The sequence below is a fragment of the Peromyscus californicus genome, unplaced genomic scaffold (assembly GCF_007827085.1).
Source record: "Peromyscus californicus insignis strain IS unplaced genomic scaffold, ASM782708v3 Scaffold_6__1_contigs__length_162567912, whole genome shotgun sequence".
Taxonomy (NCBI): Eukaryota; Metazoa; Chordata; class Mammalia; order Rodentia; family Cricetidae; genus Peromyscus; species Peromyscus californicus.
In genome coordinates, this window is record NW_026294584.1 from 15,597,944 (window position 1) to 15,619,681 (window position 21,738).

Genomic DNA, 21,738 nt, shown 5'->3' on the forward strand with positions numbered 1-21,738 from the left:
TTCCTAACCAGACTGGTTCTGGGAATGCTGTGCACAAAATTCCCGAGATGTTGCAATTGAGAACTTAGTAATTACCGAGTCTGCTTCCATTTCAGAGGAGTAGATCCCCGCTGACATTTTCTCCTGCTGAAACTTTCAAATACTGGCGGTAACTTTCTTTCTGGTTCCTAACACTTGATTGATCGGGGAAGCTGCAGTTAATCCGGGAAGCTGAGGCGGGCAGGAGTAAACTCGGGGTGAAAGTCACTCGCAAACGCAGATTCATTCTCTGTACTAACAGCTAGTTCTCGGAGAAACTGCTTCGCCGGAAGAGCGATACACTGCGGCTGCAGACCCGGGATCACGCTCGTCACCCGGGAACCGGCGAGATCCACCCCTCCAGATTCCATCCACCCCCGCAGTCGGTTTTCAGTGAGCCCTGCGGGTGACTCCGCTTCACGCTGTGCAGTCCGGGAGCGCGGCCGTGAAGGGCTCGCCCCCCGACCCCAGCCGGCTCAGGCGCAGGACCAGCCCACGCCGCTGGGGGCGCCCCACCCACGGCCGCCCTAGCGACCCCAGGTGAGCGGGAGCCGGCCGCCGGCAGGGGGCGCTGTGCGAGCGGCGGCCGAGGGGCGGGGTCTGCGGAGCGGGCTGCGTGCGAGCTGCGAGCAAAAGGCTCCGCGTGGGCTGCGAGTCCCAGCCGCGGCTCGCCGTCGGGTCCCACGGAGGAGCGGGTGAGTCGCTCGTGGGGTTCGCAGGCCACTTGCTCCCCGCCTCTGCGGGCCCTGGGAAACAACTGTGCGGGCCTGGGAGGGGTGGCCGCGAGCCGGGGGCGGTGCTGGGGGCAGCGCAGCTCGGAGCGGCCCTGGGGGGTGGGGTGGGAGAGGCGGGGAGCAGGTCTCGGGGGAGCAGGTCTCCGAGGCGCTAGGGCGTCAAGTTTGCAGTAAGATTGGGTTCCGATGGTAAGTTTGCCAACTTGGCCAAGTGTCCTCAAGTTTGCATCGCTTGATGAATGGCTGGTACCTTGTCGTGCTATTTGTTTGGGCTTCTGGTTTCCTAGTTAGTGGAATTTTTCATTTTAAGTCCTTGGAACACCGGTCCTAGTCTTTTCGGGATCTGGGTGGGATCAAGGCTTTTAAATAAGTTGCTCTGGTGAAATCAACTGACTGGCATTTGTAGACATAGAATTTAAGTACACTTCGAATTTGGTTATGCCGTTCAGTTGGAGTGAGGATGTGTCCACATCCCAATATTTAATCAGGGGAATTTATTTATCATTAATGTTCAGCACAATGCTTTTAGAATCAGCACCGGGAAGAACACCATCTCCTCTCCCAATAATTGAGTGTAGCAAAGCAAAAATACACTTGAAAGTGCCCAAGATGGGCCAGACACTGCAACCCACAATGTATTCCAGTCATTGGGTTTCTTGGATTCTAAACTCCTGGCCATAAACATGAGTCAGTTGGGCTGTGTCAATATTTAGCAAGAACAGCAAGCCAGCCATCCTTGTCCAGCAAAACAGAAATCATGTCAGAATCTATGCTTCGCTTTTTAATAGGGAAGAGTTGGTGAGTACTGGGTCAAATCCTGAGTTCCTGACATCCTTACACTGTGCTGTCTCCTGCTGGCTATGATGAGCAGGCGGTCAGATGGAACCTTTTCTCCTGTAGAACTTCAATCATATGTTTACCTAACGTCTAATGGGAGCCAGCGTATTTTACTTAACTGATATTTTGTTTTCCTGGTTTCTGGGCACGCAGTCAACAATCACCCTTACTGACATGGGCGTTTTTCCTCACTCCTCAGCATGGTACCACGCAAACAAATGGCTGGGCGCCTCTTCCGGCCCTCTGGCTTTCTACCCAGAGTCTCTGTGTATTGGTTCTCTGTCAGCAAGCACTGGCAACTTGCTCTATGTCCCAGGACTGGGTATAGAAGAGAGTTCTCATCCGTTTTCTCTGCTCCCTTTCCTGAGCCACCATCCATCTACAAACCATTGTCCTTTTAGATGCACGGTATTACCACACAGTTCTTGTTGGAGTCTTTGCCTGTCCTCACCTAAAAGGTTTTTGAGTACAGACATCTCATTTAACTTTGTTTTCCCCGTGTCTGACACCATTGTTCACGGTGTGTTTAATGAATTAACAGTGAGCAGCTATAGAGTTATATATCACTCTCTTTACCATACTGAACCGCCAGAGCTAAAATACAGTCTAAACTTAGTAAGTTGATTCCTGTGTTTTATTACATGCATGCTACTACTCTATTCCTAGACACCCCTCCCAAACTACCCTCTTTATAATATTGGTTAAAATTGCCAAATGACATGAAATAATGTTTTTGGGAGACTATCAACCCCTCCAGGGCAGGCAGGCATGAAGTCTCATTCTTTTTCCTCTTTAGTATCTATGTGGGCTTGGCCTTGTAAGTGCTTGTTGAATGGCATACACTTTACCCAGAATTCTTTCAAATGACAATGGTCAACACCCAATGCAAACAAACCAAAAGGAAAGTATTAACTATGTAATTGAGAAATCCAAGGTCTGGTCTCAGGTACATTAAGTACTTAAACTATTGCCACCAGGGCTTGTCCTTCTTTATTTCTTGTTTGGTTTTTGTGTATCAGCGTTCTTGTGTTCAAATGAAGAAGTCTTCCAGCTTACACAGGGGGTGGCATGGTAGTTTTATATCACCCTAACTTAGCGACATGTGAAGGGTATCGCTTCATTCTCTGCCACTTGGAGATGACATCAGAAGAAAAGGACTTAACTTCCACGTAGACTTGGCTGCCATCCTAAGCTGCTCAGTGTGATCACAGGAATTAACTGTGGATGGCCAAGCCTGGGTCATCTTCCCACAACCAGAGGATCAATGTTACACGGGCCAATCAAAGCAGTAAATACAGCCTTGTGTATCATATAAATCAAAAGATGCTTAGAACCAGAAATATTTTGTTGGGTTTTTTTTTTAATAGTCACATAAGCGCAATAAGATACTGTGAGGATAGATGCAAATTTGAACAGGAAGCTCATTCAGGTTTCATATACACTTCATATGCATATGCTTGGCCTGAGGATGACTTTCACTTACTGCTGGGTGTGGTGATGCACACCTCTAATGCCAGCATGCAGGAGGCAGGGGCAGGAGGCTGTCTGAGTTTGAGTCCTGCTCTACATCGCAAGTTCCAGGTGAGCTAGAACTGTATACTGAGACGCTGTCTAAAAAGGATACAATGTAATGTATTTACTGTACCTGGAATTTCAGTGCATACCCTCACATGAGGTCATGCATGGAATTTTCCACTTGTGTTACCATGTCAAGACTCCAGTTTTGCACTTTGGAGCAATTTTGTGGTTTTCACATGAGGGATGTTCAACCTATATTCTCATCCTGAATGTTTCAAAATAGGTAATTCTGTAAATTTTTCCTAAAGCACCTTAACCAAAAAAAAATGTTGGTGTTAGGGAAAGGTGTCTCCTCTATTCTTTGTGAAGTCCTGACCTTTAAAACTTAGAAAGTATTCTAAGCATTACAACCTATTCCTGGAAATAATTTCCCACTTAATAAAATATTACAGGTGGTCCAAACTTCCAAAGTATTTGGGATGTTTTCCACCAACATAACTGTTGTGTGTTTAACTTGTTTTTGTCTTTCATTTGACAAAGCACAAAGGCAGGTGTGATCCTTTAGGAGTGAATTTAGAGCTCGCTCAAAACAATGAATAAGATGACATCCTGTTCCTCCCGAATAAAAAGGGCTAAAACCAAGCCTGGGTTGGGCTCTGTGAAAGCCCTTAAGGAGCAGTTTTCCTTGTTTGGGGAAGTGTTTTGACCAGCTTCTTCATGAGGTTGACTAAAAAAGTGGGCATGTCAGTGACTGAGCACAACTCAGCACCCCATTGGAAGTAGATGAGCAGCCATGTTTTACCAGCAGGACTTGTCAAAAGGACAGTCTGGCAATACAGCCTTTTAGCCCTTGAAGCAACTATTGGGATTCACCTTAATAATCATGTCTCCTCTGTTCACTGCCTTCAGGAACTTTTCAGCTTACAAATCAGTTTATTATTGTTTGAGATTCCATCATCAACCCCAGGCGTCTACAAAACATGTATTTTCCTGAAATTCTGTATCAGTTACCTCAGGCCTCCACTGAGAGTATCATTACTCAAAACTAAAAACTGCATTCCTAATTCCATTTACCTTTAAGGGGAGTGGGCTTCCTTCTAACTGAGAATCTGGAGTTAAATCTTCCTGAAGTTAAAAAATGACAGCTAATCTTTATGTTTCATATAGATACAGGTCATTTGTTGGACAAATAGTTGGCGTTAAGGCACTGGTTTGCCACTCTCTAAATGTACAGGTTATCCACTATCTGATTCTTAATTGCACCTATCTTCTCTCTCTCTAAAGTGAATAAATACTTTATATTATTCCATCAAACAATAGCATCATAAATGGAATAGACTGTTTTATTTTCAAGGTGACTGAAGCCATTCATGGAGATCAGTAAAGATACTACAAACCAAGAGGAACTTTGGAAAATGAAGCCTAAGAAAGATCTGGAAGATGACAGTTACTCGGTAAAATAATGACTCTGATGGCTAATAATTAAAATCCATACACACTTCAAGTGTATTCTGAATCTACTAGTATTGAGAATGTGCATTCCATTCTAGTCTGCTGAGCTCTTCGCTCGGATGCCTGTGGCTGAAGCCGGCCTGGGTGAGGGGCAGCGTGGTATCTTTGAGTTGACTTGACTAACCTTCCTCAGGTCCTTGAAAACTGGTCTGACACTTCTGTGTAAAGTGAATGAACTGGACTAGCTCGTCTCCAGAGCCCTTCCGGTCCTTTCTAACACCTGTGGTCCTAAGTTTAGAAACAAAAGTTACGATGTTCCAGGTAACAGTAGTTTTGTAAGCATTTTTATAGGCACCAGGGCAGCTTACAGGAGAGACCTCCAAATAAACGATGACTCGCTGTTTAACCAAATAAATTTTCTTCATGCAAAGAATCACTTTTTCCACTTTGGGTCAACCACAGGATTAAATGTTTCTTATTACATCATTTGAAAAAAAGTGCCAGGAGTTTTCGGTTCCAAATACTTACCTTTTTAAAATATTTAAAATGCAGTTCTAACAGATTGTTTCATTAATTATTCAAAGGAAAAAGATTAAGAATTACAATCATATACCTTACAAAAATAACCCCGTAAAACAATCTCATTTTCATTTTTCACATTAGCTCTCTTACTTGCTGTATCCTACTTTTCACTCTTAGCCAGAAAAATTGTTCTCAGCTAATCCACTTAGGCTGTATTAACATGCAGGAGTTACAGAGCCATTTCCTTTCCGTGTGGAGTAATTAGAAAGACATTGGCTAGAACAGTGATTTATGACTCAAAGGAAAATTCAGGCGGTTAGAGAGGTCATTCTTAAACACTGGTAATTATGGGGTACTATGTGAATTAATGTTACTCTACATGACAAGAGATGAGCAAGATAACCGTGAACATCAGGACAAGCAGGGGAGGCTCTCCTTTGGGACACATGGAGCTATGGAAATGAGGACTGAAATAAGGAGTAAGAAGCAAGTGGTTCACAAAGGACACGATATGAAACACTCTGTGGTCTTCGTTTGAAGTCTTTTTGTTTCTGTTTATCCCTTGTGGAAATGACAATTTCTTCAACACACATTCTTTTGAATTACTGACTACCAAAAATTGTGGTGGACAGAAATGTGTTAACTCGTCAGGAAGCAGACCATGTCTTCGGGAGTTAACTAGTTAGTTTAAAAGCTTTTTTTGTTTTATCTTTCTGATTATGTATTCATCGATCACTACTTAGACAAATGACTGTTTTAGAAATATAAAATCAAAGTGCAAGACTACATAATGAAATTCATATTTTCCTTCTCATAATGACCCTAATATTCCTGCTAGTAATGTCCCTATTATTCCTGATCTTTTGCATTTGAATTAATGAATTCACTGCCACTGCTCTGCATAAGTCCCCAGGAACTAATAGAAACATTACAGACTACCTAATATGATATACAAGTTTGCTGGCTTTGCCAAAGAATACTGAACTGTTTTTAAAAAACTTTTTTCATTTTGGCTTCTTAAGATTAGTCCATTATTTCAGATCTTCAAAAGAGACATGGCTATGTAAGCTCTAGTATAAGTGTCAGCATGTATCTCTTTTGTTGGAAAGAGAGCTGGAATCCAGTTTAGTGATAACACTTGCACAGAACCTGGCGGATTAGTTCAGCTGTATAGGGAGTTGAAAGCCTGCCGGGGCTGGATGAGACCTTGTCTCAGACACAAAGAGGGAATTTATAGACAAATGGAGAACACCAGCATATCAAAGTGCACCTAGACTATACCATCTTTAGCTGACGGGTATCCACAAGCGAGTTTCTGAATGCCCTATTCACTAAGAAGCACAGTGATGGAGCAGAAAGTTATTAGAGTAAAAGAAATCCATTGCTTTTTTATGTATTAAGTATTAAAATGGTCCCTTTCTTTCTTTTGCAGACTAATGACACGGGAGAGACCAGCATGCTGAAGAGACCTGTGCTCTTTTTGCAGCACACGGTCCACGTTGACGCATTTGACTGTCCCTCGGAGCTTCGGCACACGCAGGAGTTCTTCCCACACTGGCGCTTGCCATTCAAAATCGCTGCCATTGTCTCGTCGCTGACCTTCCTGTACACTGTTCTGAGGGAAGTCATTTACCCTCTAGTAACTTCCCGTGAACAGTATTTTTATAAAATCCCAATCCTGGTCATCAACAAAGTCTTGCCGATGGTCTCCATCACCCTCTTGGCACTGGTTTATTTACCAGGAGTGATAGCAGCCATTGTGCAGCTTCGCAATGGAACCAAGTACAAGAAATTCCCACCGTGGCTAGACAGGTGGATGCTGGCCAGGAAGCAGTTCGGGCTCCTCAGCTTCTTTTTCGCTGTGCTGCACGCAGTTTACAGTCTGTCTTACCCAATGAGGCGCTCTTACAGATACAAGCTGCTCAACTGGGCATACAAACAGGTAAAGTGATACCCCGCAAGAGTAATAAACTAAGAGGTCCAAATTACTTAACAAACTAGTAACACTTTCTTGTTGTAGTAACAGCAGTATCCCAGGCCCCTGTGGACACTGAGAAATTATTCTTCATTTTAAAAAATTGTTATTATAATTTCTTCAGCATCTGCCATCTTATATCGAGGAATATTTTTAAATTGAAAATAAATAACAACTTTAACATAAACATGTTTTGCATAGACAGGGTCATATTTCAATCTCAGCATCCGGACAGTGTGACCTTGTAAGGACTGATTGTTTTTAATCCTCAGCTTATTTACCAGAGTTCGCATGTACTTTACAGTTCTGTCGGGGTAAGCCATCAGATAAATTCACAGATCAGTAAGTTTGGCTGCATTCCTCTTTTTCTTAGGTTCAACAAAACAAAGCGGATGCCTGGATTGAGCATGATGTTTGGAGAATGGAGATTTATGTGTCCCTGGGGATCGTGGGCCTGGCCATCCTGGCTCTCCTGGCTGTGACATCCATCCCATCTGTAAGTGACTCGTTAACATGGAGAGAATTTCACTACATTCAGGTAAGTGATGTGTAAGAGTCATCCCAGTCTGCTTAGAATAGTAAAGATACTGCTTTATTCCATACAAATAATGCTTTCCAGTAGTAAAGATCCCATACTGTTCCCTTTAGTAATGTTGTCTTACTGTTTTCTACTGCTTCTGTAATATGTATTAGAATATAATATATATTCTGTAATATATTCTAGGATGAATTTTGTAGACATAAGTAAGAGATATTACTAAAATGAAAATATTGTTTCTCACATTTCAAACTTTTTAGACCATTTGCTGCTCCCATCCAATAATTATAAATATGATATTTTAGGAGTGTCAACAGTTTACCAGCTCCACTCCCATAAAAACATTATTTTTCTGTCCCTTGTCTTTAGTCATGCCTCATGCCTTTGAAGTTACACAGTTTTGTACTCTCTAGAAAAAAAAAAATCTTTCTCTGAAGTTCAAAGTTTTATTGACTGAAACTATTCTGATACCTAATTTTTTTTTTATAGAATTTCACACTTACACCCCAGGCTAGCCTGGAATTTATTATATAGCCCAGGCTAGCCTGGAACTTAAGGCAATCCTCCTCCTCCTCCTGTGTCAACCTCCAAGTACTGGGATTATAGCCATGAGCCACCACACCTGGTTCTGTTATCTAATTTTTACAGCTGCTTTTTCTAAGTTACAATTAAATTAGTTTAATCACTTGAACTTTCAAAACATTTCTGGAATTCAGAATCCTGTTGTGAACTCACATATCTTCTAGGTAGGAGTCCACATTTAAAAGAACAGCATACCAGAAAGGGTCTGTGTAACAAGAGCCAAGGAACTCAACTTCATTTAGTCATAAGTAACTGCCAAAAGATTTTAAAGTCCTAGTCTTAACTTGTATGGGTAGGTAGTTTTGGAAATTTCCATGCAGTGAGGCATTCTCCACATGTCTCTTCCACCATGTCTCTGGGAGAGACAGCAGGGCATTCTGATAAAGCTACAAAGTCTCTTTTATTCCAGCATGCCTTCGACTCTGTACCACATTCTCCCAGAAAAGTTTTTTCTGATTTTTGTGTTCAGCTGGTAGCCATTGAAGTCCTCTCTCCCTCATGAAATTCTTTCTTACACTGCTTTTCTGTCACATGTACTCGGGGCAGTACTTTCCAGTATTAATCTGAGGCTGGGCACTGCACCTTGACAAATCCACCCAGATATCTGTGCACCATGTGATCTGTAAGTAGATAATACCCATTTAGGAAAGTTAATCTTCACACCATCGAGAGCATTTTTCAGTTACTAACCTAGAAACTTCGCCTGGAGTGTGAGAATTGGTAACACTACAATTTTACCTCCACAATTCATATCCTAAAAATATAAACCTAGCTGTTTAATTGAGACATAAGATTACACCTAAGTAGTTGAGATATATTCATTTTGTCAGGCTAATGACCATTTCCAATAAAAGTCGTCTAGAAGAATCTGTCAGAATGCCTTAAAAGTATGTCGATGGACAACTCTGAACAGCTTTCTCTCTGTTTAATGTCAAAGTGTTTCAACAAGTTGAAATTGTTCTTCATATCTTCTAGATTTAGTTTGTTCAAACACTGAAATCATTCCCAATATTTCTTCCATTTTATCAGAATACATGATGTTTTAAAAAACATAGATAGCTATGAGTTCAAGGCCAACTTAATCTACATAGTGAGTTCCAGACTAGTGGGAACTACACAGTGAGACCCTGTCTCACGTACAGATCTGTGCTGATAGCAGTGCTGAAGAGGATGTGAGAAAAGGGAAGCCTCATTCACTGTTGATGGGATTACAAACTGGTACTGCCACTCCAGCTATCAATGTGGAGGATTCCAAAAAAAGCTAAAAATAAATCTAGCATTTGCCCCAGCTATACCACTCCTTGGTATACACAAAAAGGATTCAACTTTCTATCCATAGATGCATGCCCAGCCATCTTCTAGTGTCTGTTTTAAAGTACTTCTAGGCAGACCTTTAATCCCAGCTCTGGAGATGGAGGCAGGCAGATTTCTATGAGTTCCTGGCCAGCCTGGTCTACATAGTGAGTTCCAGAAAGCCAATGACACTGTGAGACCTTATCTCAAAAAAAAAAAAAAAAATTTTTTTTTTTTTTTTGGTAAAATAAAGTACTTGTAGCCAGTCCTGGCCAGTCAGTTCTCTTCTGCTAGCACCCAGACACGGGGGGAGCATCTTTACCAGCAAGCATTTCCTGAGATGGCTAAACAAATATTTTAACTGGCCTCAGATTTTCCTTACTACTTCTTCTAGCATCCTCTAGAACTTAAAATTGTGATACCAATAGACCTTCTCTAATGTGATAGACCAGTGATTTTATATCTTTTTTTTTTCAGCACTGGACATCAGGAAAAAAAATAGAAAAAAAGTGGTTGATTTGGGGGACTTGTATCAAATTTCAGTATGACTTTATTCTATGTGAAGGGAGAAATCTGTAACAGCTTCTTCTACCTCCCTTAAAATCTTTTGCTTGGCATTAAAAAATGATTCATTGGAAAACTGTACACACACACACACACACACACACACACACACACACACATAAAGTCCATTTTCATGTTCATTTAGAAAATCAGGATAACATCAGTTGATAAAGATCACTAAGGTCAGAATGGTTTTTTTACAGTATTCTTTGGACAATTCATCAATATTCATTGAACACCTAACATGTTCAAATCATTGTATTGTTTCTGCCAGGACCCTGCTATAAGACAGTGTCATTTTAGATATTGCCTGATAGGCAAAGTTAAAATAAAATCAATAAGACAAAATATCATAATGCAAATATCATAACGAGTCTGAGGATGTTGAGTAGAGTGCTTAGCTCACATGCACAAGGCCCTGGTTTTGATCCCCATCACTGCCAATAAAACAAAAACGTTTTAAGAAAGTTGTCTTAAACAGAATGGCAGAGAAAGTGCGTTTGGGCTGTTGACCACTTACTAAAAGAAAAGGCAATGACTTTTCAACTTACCTTAGAAACAAGAACAATTACCCAAAAGTAATGTGCTGAGGACAATGTATAAAAAGAAAAGGAAGGTGTGAATGGACCTTGTAGAAAAACAGGTTGGGAAAATAACTGTAGATAAATGAAAGGATTTCCAAGCAACAGGACAAGCCCACTGGGGTAGGGTGGAAATGACTATTATTGAATCAATGTTTACTGAGGGTCATAATGTTTTTTCTTTTGCAGAGCAAACTAGGAATTGTTTCTCTTCTTCTGGGCACAGTGCACGCTTTGATTTTTGCCTGGAATAAATGGGTAGATGTCAATCAGTTTGTATGGTGCACGCCTCCGACGTTTATGATAGCTGTTCTCCTTCCAACTGTTGTCCTGATGTGTAAAGTCATTCTGTGCTTGCCCTGCTTGAGGAGGAAGATACTGAAGATTAGATGTGGTTGGGAAGATGCCAGCAAAATAAACAGGACGGAGATGGCCTCCAGGCTGTAGGATTATTCAATAGTGATGTTTTATTATAAACATCTCAAGTTTGTGTTTGCTAATAAAATGAATACTTCAGGATCGTGTTTTAGTTTGTATTACCACTATTTATTTATTTGGTGTGTATGTGTGTGAGCACAGGAGTGCTACAGCACACATGTGGAGGTCAGCAGGACAAACTGTGGGAATCAGTTCTAACACAGGTGAGGCCAGGAATCGAACCCAGGTTGTCGGGCTTGTCGGCAGGCACTTTCTCCTGTTGAGCCATCTCACTCTCACTGCCCTGCTTCAGGGTCTTATCTGTGCATGGGCGATGCATTTGGAGTTTGTGCATTTCCTGACAGACTGGATTCAAAACAATTAGAACCCGTCTTTAGCACATTCTCTGTATGTAATAGGGCTAGGCATAACCAAATTATCAGATTTATCAGAACACATACATTGCAAATTTAAAAATGCCTTGAAAAACCAGTCTTTACCATCTGCTTTCAGATTTACTTTGTAACATGTATGAGTGTTTGTCTATATGTATGTGCATATATATGTGTGTGTGTGTGTGTGTGTGTGTGTGTGTGTGTGTGTGTGTGTGTGTGCACGTACATATCTTGTACCCTCAGAGGCCAGAAGAACAAGTTGGATTCCCTAGAACTGGAGTTAAGAGGTAGTTCTTAGCCACAGTGTGAATGCTCAGAACTGACCCCAAATCTTCTGCAAAAGCAAGTGTTTTAACTGCTAAGCTAAATCTAACAATTTGGTATTTTAATGATTGCATATTTATGGAATACAGAAGAATATCCCAGTACATGTTGACAATGACTAATGGTCAAATCAATGCAGTTAACATGTAATAGTTGTATATACCTATGATGTACATTATGATTACTGTTAAAGAACTTTATTTTGATGTAATCAGATTTTATTCATGAAATACTTTATTTAACAACAGAGATGTGTCTACAGAAATAGAGCAACAGAATAGTGTCACACACACATCCAAACCAAGCAAAACTCCGTCATCCAGGAGAAAAAGTAAATTCCATCGTTTCTACCTGAGTTGTGGGCAGGTCAGTAGAACTTACTTTTGTACTTTGTCAAAAAGTACTCCAAGAGTGAGTTCCTGAAGAGCAAAGTGATCAGCTCCAAGTCCTCTAACCCACCTCAACACTGGGAGATTTTTAGAATTAGAAAATGTCACTGCCTTTATCTTTTATGCACATTTATTAGGATTACAGACAATAGAGCTTTGCTGGTAGTGAAAATTAGAAAAAAAAAACTAGTACATTCATTGGCTGGATTCTAGGTGTCTTTTAAATATTTTCTTCTTTTACAAAGATTTTTTCTTTAGTGATGGAAAGTGAGTAAGGAGCCTTCTACATATGAATCTAAATTCAGTGAACTTGAGCTCCAAAATAGACATGTTTGGAGGTATAAATGTTAAAGCAGCACCATTATGACATTGGGCAGTGATTCATCACGGGAGGAAAGAACTGAGGAGCCTGGAATTACAAACAGGTTCAGCAAGGAGATGCACATATGGGACTACTTATCTGTGTGGCATATGTCCTACCACAGTCAACCAACCAAGGTCGGTGGTGCCTGCAGCCCCATGGGCACAGCAATGTCATGACCCTTAGCACCTAGAAGCAGCAGCTGAGCCCCATTCAACCATCATCGAGGATTCAGCTCGGAGACGGTTACAATCAGTGGGACCACAGTGAGGCCAGCAAGGGCAACAGCTTAGTTCCAGCTGGTTTGGTTTTAAAATTCCGGCTCTGTAACAGACAGTGATGAGACTACTCGGAAACACCAAATACCTACCCCTGGATTTTTTTTTAAGCCTGGGTCTCACTATGTAGACCAGGCTGTCTTTGACTTGACAGAGTTCCCCTGCCTCTACCTCTCATATCTTGGATTAATGGATAATGTCACCACACCAGTTCAGGAATTCTTGTGATAGGAAAAGGGGAGGCTGCAACAGCCTCAGATTTAGATGTGAGTCATAGCACATCTATATTCCATTTGTAGCTCTTCTGAGCCTTTTTTTTTTTTAACAGTGATTAAGCAGTATTGTTATGAGCAAAAGAAACAGTAAACGTTGTCTTTTAAAATAATATTGGTGAGCTGACCCTGAGAACGTGAGCATGGGAGATCTGGCCCCGCTCATCTGCCGTAGGGTAACAGGGGCAAGGGAGAGATATTCACCCCTACCCTCACCACCTCTGGCAGGAGGGAGAAATGGCCCTGAGGTCATGAGAGCAGGAAAGCTGTCCCTGCCCCTCACTGGCTACAGCACTTAGGAGAGCAGGCCCTGCACCTCACCTGGGCGGCACAGTAGAAATGACTCTGGAGGAGGTGGGTGTGAAGGTAGTGGGAGGGTTGTGATTTGGCCCCACTACTCATCTGTCGTGCAGTGGCATGGATGAGGGAGAGATGCACCTCCCTGCCCCTCGCCTCTTGCCAGCAGGAGAGTTGGCCCTTGGGTCATGAGAGTGGAAGAGCTGCTGCCTCTGCCCCTCACTAGCTGCAGCACTTGGAAGAGTGGCCCCTGCACCTCACCTGGACAACACAGCAGAGCTGGCTCTGGTGGTGTAGGTGTGGGTGAGCTGGCCCTGAGGGCATGAAAGCAGGAGAACCAGCCCCACCCCTTGCTCCTTGCTTCCTAGGGTGAACTAGCCAGGACAGTGTTGGAGAGCTCACCCTGGTGGTGAGAATTGGGGAGAACTGGAGGGCTGACCAACCCTGCAAATAGGTCCAGAACCAGGGTTATGAGTTGGCCCACCCCAACATCCACCCCATCTATGATCTACTGGAGCATGTGAAGGGTCTGGTCCTGCGGACCCAAAGCTGCAGGATCTCCACAACACAAGGAAACAACAGGATATCCGAGGAGTCCCATTGAGGACCCAGTATGGATAGTGTAGGAGAAACAAGAAGCCTTGAATCAGACCAATGATTCTTTGTAATGAACACTTGCAAGTAAAGGTATATGAATAAAAGGGTTTCCTGCGTGACTCACTGTGTCACACTGCAGCTTCTATGACAAGATTTTTCTTCTTTTAATATTTTTCTCTTTTTTTTCCTCTTACCTTTTATGTTATTTGGGAGTATGCAAGGTCAAAGGGCAGATATGAAGTGACGGGGGTGGTGTGGGGGGGAGTGTGAATAAGATATAGGTGCATGATGTGAAAACCACAAAGAATAAATAAAAAGTTTAAAAAAAGTACTATTGGGGCTGGGCAGATGTCTCAGTTGGTGAGGTGCTTGCTGCAAAGCACATGGACCTGAGTTTGCATCCCCAGCACCCATGTAAAAAACCAGGTGCAACATGCACCACCACCACCACCCTGTAATCCTAGTGCTGAGGACTTGTAAACAGAAGGATCCCTGGGGCTTGATGGCCACCTAGACCAGCAAAATCCACAAGCTCTGGGTTCAGTGAGAAACCCTGTTTCAAAAAATAAGATGGAGAGCAGCTGAGAAAGACACACACACACACACACACACACACACACACACACACACACACACACTCAAAATTGTTTTCCAACAAAGAGATATCATGTCTTGGTGTAGTCTTGAGTTTTCTTTTCCTCAGTAATCATTCACATAACACTTTGCTTATAGCAAGCCAGGAGCAGTAAAGAATGTACAAAACAGAAAAGAACAAATTCCTACTAAGTCTCAGAAGGCCAACCAGTTTTAGTAGATCACTGGATTCTGAATGTACTGTTATCACTAAAGAAGGAATGACTGTTTAAAAAGGCCAAGTCTTATTACCGTGTCCTTTGCCTTATAGAAGCTTCCCAGTTTAAGGAGGTCCCATTTATTAATTGTTATTCTCAGTGTCTGTGCTACTGGTGTTATATTTAGGAAATGGTAACACCAGAAGTACAGACATTGAGAGCAATAATTAACAAACAGGACCTCCTGAAACTGAGACATTTCTGTAAGACAAAGGACATGGTCATACAACAAAGCAGCGGCCTACAGAATGGGGAAAAACCTTCACCAACCCCAGGGCTGATTTCCAAAATATATAAAGAACTCAAGAAACTAGACATCAAAATACCTAACAATCCAATTAAAAAATGGACTACAGAATTCTCAACAGAAGAATCTCAAATGGCCGAAAGACATGTAAGGAATTGCTCAACATCCTTAATCATCAGGAAAATATAATCAAAACGACTCTGAGATACCATCTTACACCTGTCAGAATGGATAAGATCAACAACACTGATGACAGCTTACGTTGGAGAGGATGTGGAGCAAGGCGAACAGTCCTCCACTGTTGGCGGGAATACAAACTTGTACAGCCACTTTGGAAATCAGTATGGCTACTTCTCAGAAAATTGGAAATCAGTCTACCTCAAGACCCAATGATACCATTCTTGGGCATATACCCAAGGAATGCTCTATCATACCACAAAGACACTTGCTTAACTATGTTCATAGCAGCATTATTCATAATAGCCAGAACTTGGAAACAACCTAGATGCCTCTCAACCAACGAATGGTTAAAGAAAATGTGGTACATATACACACTGGAGTATTACTCAGCTGTAAAAAATAATGGCATCATGAAATTTACAGGCAAATGGATGAAACTAGAAAATATCATCCTGAGTGAGGTAACCCAGACTCAGAAAGACAAACATGGTATGTACTAACTCATAAGTAGATAATTAGATGTAAAGCAACGAATAATCAGACTACAACCCACAGCTGCAGAGAAGCTAGGAAACAAGGAAGACCCTAAGAGGGATGCATGTATCACTTTGGGAAGGGGAAACAGATGAGATCTCCATGAGTAAATTGGGAATAGTCGGGGGCGGGGGCAATGGAGGGTAGGGAGTGGAGGATGAGAATATGAGGGAAAGGAATGGTCGAGCTAGGGGAAGGACAGAGTTGGGAGAGCAATGGAAGAGATACCTTGATAGAGGGAGACATTATGGGGTAAGGGAGAAACCTGGTGCTAGGGAAATTCCCAGGAATCCACAAGGATGACCCCAGATTAGACTCGTAGCAATAGTGGAAAGGGTGCCTAAACTGGCCTACCCTGGTAATCAGCTTGGTGAACACCCTATCATCATAGAGCCTTCATTCAGTAACTGATGGAAGCAGATGCAAAGAGCCACAGTCAAGCACTAGGTCAAGCTCTGGGAGTCCAGTTGAAGAGAAGGAAGAGGGATTATATGAGCAAGAGGGGTCAAGATCATGATGGGGAAACCTACAGAGACAACTGAACCAAGTTCATAGGAACTTAGGAACTTTAGACCAAACGCTGTGGAACCTGCATGGGACCAGACTAGGTCCTCTGCATATAGGAGATAGTTGTGTAGCTGGGTCTGTTTGAGGGGACACTGGCAGTGTGATCAAGATCCACCCCTGGTGCATAAGTTGGCTTTCCTGAGCTCAGTCCCTATAGTTAAACACCTTGCTCAGCCTTGATGCAGGGGAGAGGGGTCCTACCTCAACTGAACGTACCAGACTTCCCATGGGAGGCCTTACCCTTTGGAGGAGGGGATGGGGGTGTGTTAGGGGAGTGGAGGCTGGGGGTAGTGACAGGAGGGATGAGGGGGGGATCTGTAATTGGTATATAAATTGAATTAAAAAATTTAATTAAAAAATAAAAAGGCCAAGTCATGGTGGTGTGAAGTTGATTCAGAAAAAGGGGAACTATTTGTGCTGCATGCTGGAGTAGGAGTGGGAGGACACCAGGTAGAACGGAAGGCCAGGTGTATTGGGGAACATTATTTTAAAGTGTGTTGCATTTTTTCCTACTGCTTTTGTTAACAATTCAAAGATGTGCTTGATTAAATAAAATTAACCAACAAGCAGGAGGCTGAGTCAGCACATAGCTGACAGGAAGTGGTAAGGAGGAGCCATGTGTAGCTAGGGTTCTTAAGTGGGGGCTGATGAACTTGAGAATGGATGCTGGTTTTTTTGGAAGCCGCCAGCAAAGAGAGAAGGTGAGCTACTTGCTATTCAGCCTCTCTGAGGGAACAGAATCCCCTCAGGCTGTGGCCCTTGCAGCATTGATGTTGTTTGGGATAGCCTTCGCTTAAGGGGAAGCCACTGTAGATAATAAAAAACAGATAAAAAGGTGAGGTTTGAGAGATTGGAAAGTCTACCTCAGACCTGCTGGCACAATGCATCTGAAGAAATACACTTCAAATAGGGACAAAGGCCACATAGGTTATCAGGGTCATTTCATGACATGAAACTGTCTAAATCTAAATCCTTTCAGGACTTAGGAAACCACTGAAAAGCCATAGCTGGGGCTTAGCACCATTAGAAGTGCATTTAGAAAGATCTGGAAAGTACCAGGTACGCTGGGTGCACTAGTTGTCTTTCCCATTGTTATAACCACACACCTGGCAAGAGAAAACTTAAGAGAGAAAATCTCACCATTGTAGGTGGTTCTTGGTGAGCTTAGCTTGTGGGGCTAGGACCACCATTTGGGGTGATTTTTTTTCCTCCTTGGAAACTCAAATAATGAGATTCGTGACTTATAGATGTTAAGTCTTTGAAATAATTTTATTACATGGAGCTTAGGAGAAGGAAGGAAGGTAGCTCCCCTGTAGTGGGGGGTTCCCCGAGAGTGGGGTGTCATTTATGTTACTGTCCTGGAGTTAATAAGGCTTTGCTGGATGGAGGAGTGTGTAACAAGAATTGCTAAATGGTCTTATTAATAATTAAAAAAAACCTGAAGCCAGATATTGGGGTGAAAGCTGAAAGACCAGAGAAGCAGAACAAGCCACAGCCAACCTCACCTCGCCAACTCCTCAGTCAATCTTGTTTCCACGAATCCTCAGACTGAAATCCTCTGAGTCCTCACCCCTGAGGGTCTCAGTTGAACTGCGGCTTAGTTCCTGTCTCCTCACGCCTTATATACCGTTCTCCACCCAGCCACGTCACTTCCTGGGATTAAAGGCGTGTGTGCTTTCCAAGCAAAGACAGGAGATCTCAAATGCTGGGATTAAAGGCGTGTGTCACCACTGCCTGGTTCTGTTTCTCTCATGTAGCCCAGTGTGGCCTTGAACTCACAGAGATCCAGACAGATCTCTGCCTTCCGAGTGATAGGATTAAGGGTGTGTGCCACTGCTGTCTGGACTCTATGTCTAATCTAGTGGCTGGCTCTGTCCTCTGATCCTCAGGCAAGTTTATTAGGGTACACAGTATATTGGGGTACACAATATATCATCACAGGAGTCGAACAGTTGTGACGAGCTGGTCAGGCCAGTTTCTATTCCCGGTATCCAGGCCGTGTTGTTTGGATCACATTCTCTGCATGGTTCCCAGGAGAGAGGAGAACAGAGGGGCAGTCCAGACCCCTAACGCCTTTCTGACACCCAAGGCCAGGGCAGAGCCGGACAGTTTGACCAGCCCTTCTCTGGCCTCAGGCAAGGATGAGACCATCAGACCTAAAGACAGCCCTTAATTTTAGTCAAGAAAGAAACTGGTCACTTTTAGTGTCTCTTTTGCACCTGGCTAATGGCTGACCGTGAGTGTCTCACCTCACTTCTATCCTAATCAAAACTTGTGTACCCAGACCTAATTCTCTTTAAATATTTGCACCGTGAGGACCTTATCATTTCAGGGAAGATGGCTAAACCTGTTAAAATGATGCCTTTACTATTTTAATGGTACATTTAACGTCATTTTATAACAATAAAAAAGAAATATATGATCCTGACATCATTTTCTGATCATAGATGTCTGGAAGAGCATGTAAGAAGCTATGGCCCAATAACACGGGAACTATGGTCTGTGAAATTAACATACAAATTAATTTTAAAAATATATAAATGTTTTTGGTTTTTGTTTTTGTGGGTTGTTTTGTTTTGTTTTGTTTTGTTTTTGAGAGTCTTATGGACCAGGCCGGCCACTGACTCCATGACCTTGATGAACTTCCGCTCCTGCTGACTATCTCCAAGGACTGTGTTTGCAGGCCTGCGTGACCACACCAGTTTAGTCTGTGCTGGGGCTCCACCCTAGGGCTTCTCGTGTGCAGGTTTGAGCTCTGCAGCTGAGCTACCTTCTTCCTTCTTAGGCTCTTCTACCTTCCATTAGTATCACTAACTCTTAGACTTTTCTTCCAAAAACTTGCAAAGTGCAAAAGCTCCTGTCTTCAAAGCAAACCCTGTCTTAAGCAAAGGTGTTAGAAACCTCCGGTGTAGATGTGAGTTGTTTTCTGTTCATCTGAGGCTCTCTTCCTGCTGCCGGTTTCCGGGTCTTTGTGAGAGGCCTCTGAAGCCAGCAATTTCTCTTTAACTTCTTGAAAATAATCCCGTGAAATCACTGACTTGTGACCATTCCACATGACCTGAAGGTAAAGTCCAGGACCTTCTCCTCCTGGTGACCAGGGGTTCTTGTTCCTTGTAGTTAATGACAGTTACCAGAACAGTTCAGGGCTGTCCGTTTGAAACCTGCCAAGAACAAGGTGCCGGTTCATGTAGCTATAAAATTTAAAATTTCTGAACCGGAAGAGGACAAATCCCCTGAGTTCTCTTATCCCCAGCCTAGAGACGTGGCTGCTAATGACATGAGGCTTCCCTCAGCAAAAGTCTGGGTTTCTCCGGCACCCACCGACACCCACCGACACCCACCGGCACCCACCGGCACCCACCGGCACCCACCGGCAAGAAAGAGCAGGGACAGAGGGCCATATTAGCCCTTGAACCTCCCCATCTGCCTCTCCCTTCCGCACTCACTGCACCCGCTGAGAGTCTGAGAACTGGAGGTGCTGGGGCAGGGATCGGTGCCAGAGTCATGATGTGCAAAGCACAGGACCCTGAGAATGATGTCAAACTCACCTTTGTTTTGTAGATTTAAATTGTGCTACCACAAAAAACAAGTATTAGTAGATTTACACAGTCGAACTAAACATTAAGAGCTTGAGGGATAGGTTTGTTTGTATTTATTTAAAATCAAGAACTTTTTCAAACAAAAGCCCAGGATTGGGAAAAGTCAAAGTTGAACTCTTCCACAGCTAGGCGCCCACTTTTTTTTTTTTTAACTTCTCCCATTCCTGCTCCCAAGCCTCTGTGACAACGTGGTCTCCCATTCCTGCTCCCAAGCCTCTGTGACAATGTGGTCTCTGCATTCCCCTAAATATTGCAGCTAGGGTAGAAGCCAGCAACCAAAGGTGCTAAGTAGTAATAGGTTTTGTGTCCCCCATAATAAGTTTCTCCACCAATGCAGTAATACACAGGTTTATTTGAGCAGAGCAACTCCTGGGGGAATTCTCCAGTCCTAGAGATCGAGGCCCATGAATCTGCACTCCCTAACTAAAGCAGGGAGATTTTACAGGTTGTAGGCAAGGGGTGATGACATGTCCCCCACAAGCTGGGTTTGTGCCCAAGTATGGTCAAAAACTGACCACTCAGGTGGGGACTTGAGTCACTGACAACATCAGGGGAGGAAGCCGCAGTAGCCCCCTGGGTGAGTTTATGCAGAACTGGGCTTTGGGGTGAGTTTACTTTGTTCGGAGACTCTCTGAGTGGGAGGGTTGGGGGTAGAGGAGAGAGAGGAAGGAGGCTTTCCCCATTGTGCAGGGGCGAGCTGGAGGTTCCAACAAGCAAGCAGTCCTCATCTTAGTTCAAAGACTGTCTGCTGGGAAGTCATCTGTTGAGTGCAGCTTTTCAGCAAAAACAACACCAAACCTCTGTGCATCACCTCTCCCCCCAGAACGTGTGACAGGGGACCTGTGAGGGGAGGTGGCCTTTGGTCTAGGAAGTGGGCTTTGATGGACGGAATCCATGTTCTTGCCAACCTGACTTCACCAGGAATCCAGAGAAGCTCAGTTTAATCCTTTACCTACTCTCCACCCTTACTACAGTACAGGAACCTGACTAGATTCACATACATTGACCCATCTGACCGCTTTCCTGTCCTATGCCTCCAAGCTTCTATCTGTCTTCTTCTCCCAGCTGCCTGGAAAAACAAACAAGAACAAACAAATTAATATTCCTTTTCAGGTGCATAAAGCATGCATAGTGTGGAAAAATAAGCCATATGAAATATCTCTATTTCTATACACTATAGGAGAATGCATTTCTAGGTACTTAGAGGTGGAGGTTGGCATTTACTTGGACTTTGTAGAGAGCTCTTGTGGTTTTTGTTGTTTGGTTTTTTGTTTGTTTGTTTGTTTAACCTGTGCAACATAAAGGTTCTTTGGGAGAGGCATGGGGGGCATCAGTACTCCTTGACCACCAGCACGGTGCTCGGCTCCTCCTGCTTCCTCTTGGTGAGAATGTGCGTGCCCATGCCCTTCTTTGTACTTGAGCGTGGGCTTGTCCTTGGACAGCTTGAGCTCCTCCATGGGGCTGAAGCCTCACACACATACACACATCATTGTGTCCTGAGCGAATTTGCTGTGCTTGGAGAGGCGCTTGGGAAACCAGCTGTGTTCTTTGTCACCTTGTGGCCCTTGTTGAGGCCCATGGCCATGGAGTTTCGTTGGACCATGGCTGATGCTCTCTGATTGCAGCCATGACAGAAAGCATGCCCTTTTGTTGTTGTTTTTTTTTTTGGTTTTTTTTTTTTTTTTTGGTTTTTCGAGACAGGGTTCCCTTTTGGTTTTTTTTGTTTTTTTTTGTTTTGTTTTGTTTTTTTTTTTGGTTTTTCGAGACAGGGTTTCTCTGTGTAGCTTTGCGCCTTTCCTGGGACTCACTTGGTAGC

General features: G+C 43.2%; 1 protein-coding gene across 3 annotated transcripts; it reads left to right on the forward strand.

Moving 5' to 3' along the window:
- The first annotated feature begins 422 nt into the window (after nucleotides 1–422).
- On the forward strand, nucleotides 423–11,138 carry Steap1 (STEAP family member 1). Of its 3 annotated transcripts, none has more exons than XM_052721278.1 (5): nucleotides 423–558; nucleotides 4,462–4,561; nucleotides 6,514–7,023; nucleotides 7,430–7,594; nucleotides 10,804–11,138. In XM_052721278.1, the coding sequence occupies exons 2-5, from the start codon at nucleotides 4,478–4,480 to the stop codon at nucleotides 11,059–11,061; spliced, it is 1,017 nt and encodes a 338-aa protein (XP_052577238.1). In that variant the 5' UTR covers nucleotides 423–558; nucleotides 4,462–4,477; the 3' UTR covers nucleotides 11,062–11,138. The 3 variants fall into 3 exon arrangements, with proteins under 3 accessions (XP_052577238.1, XP_052577236.1, XP_052577237.1); XM_052721276.1 differs by lacking the exon at nucleotides 423–558 and adding an exon at nucleotides 594–713; XM_052721277.1 differs by lacking the exon at nucleotides 423–558 and adding an exon at nucleotides 867–941.
- The last annotated feature ends 10,600 nt before the right edge of the window (nucleotides 11,139–21,738 follow it).

Excerpts from the sequence above, each read along its gene's own strand:
- Steap1 (XM_052721278.1), top strand. The coding sequence starts at position 4,478 with ATGGAGATCAGTAAAGATACTACAAACCAAGAGGAACTTTGGAAAATG. Across the intron at positions 4,562-6,513 it reads TGGAAGATGACAGTTACTCG|ACTAATGACACGGGAGAGAC; the intron begins GTAAAATAATGA and ends TTTCTTTTGCAG. Across the intron at positions 7,595-10,803 it reads GAGAATTTCACTACATTCAG|AGCAAACTAGGAATTGTTTC; the intron begins GTAAGTGATGTG and ends TTTCTTTTGCAG.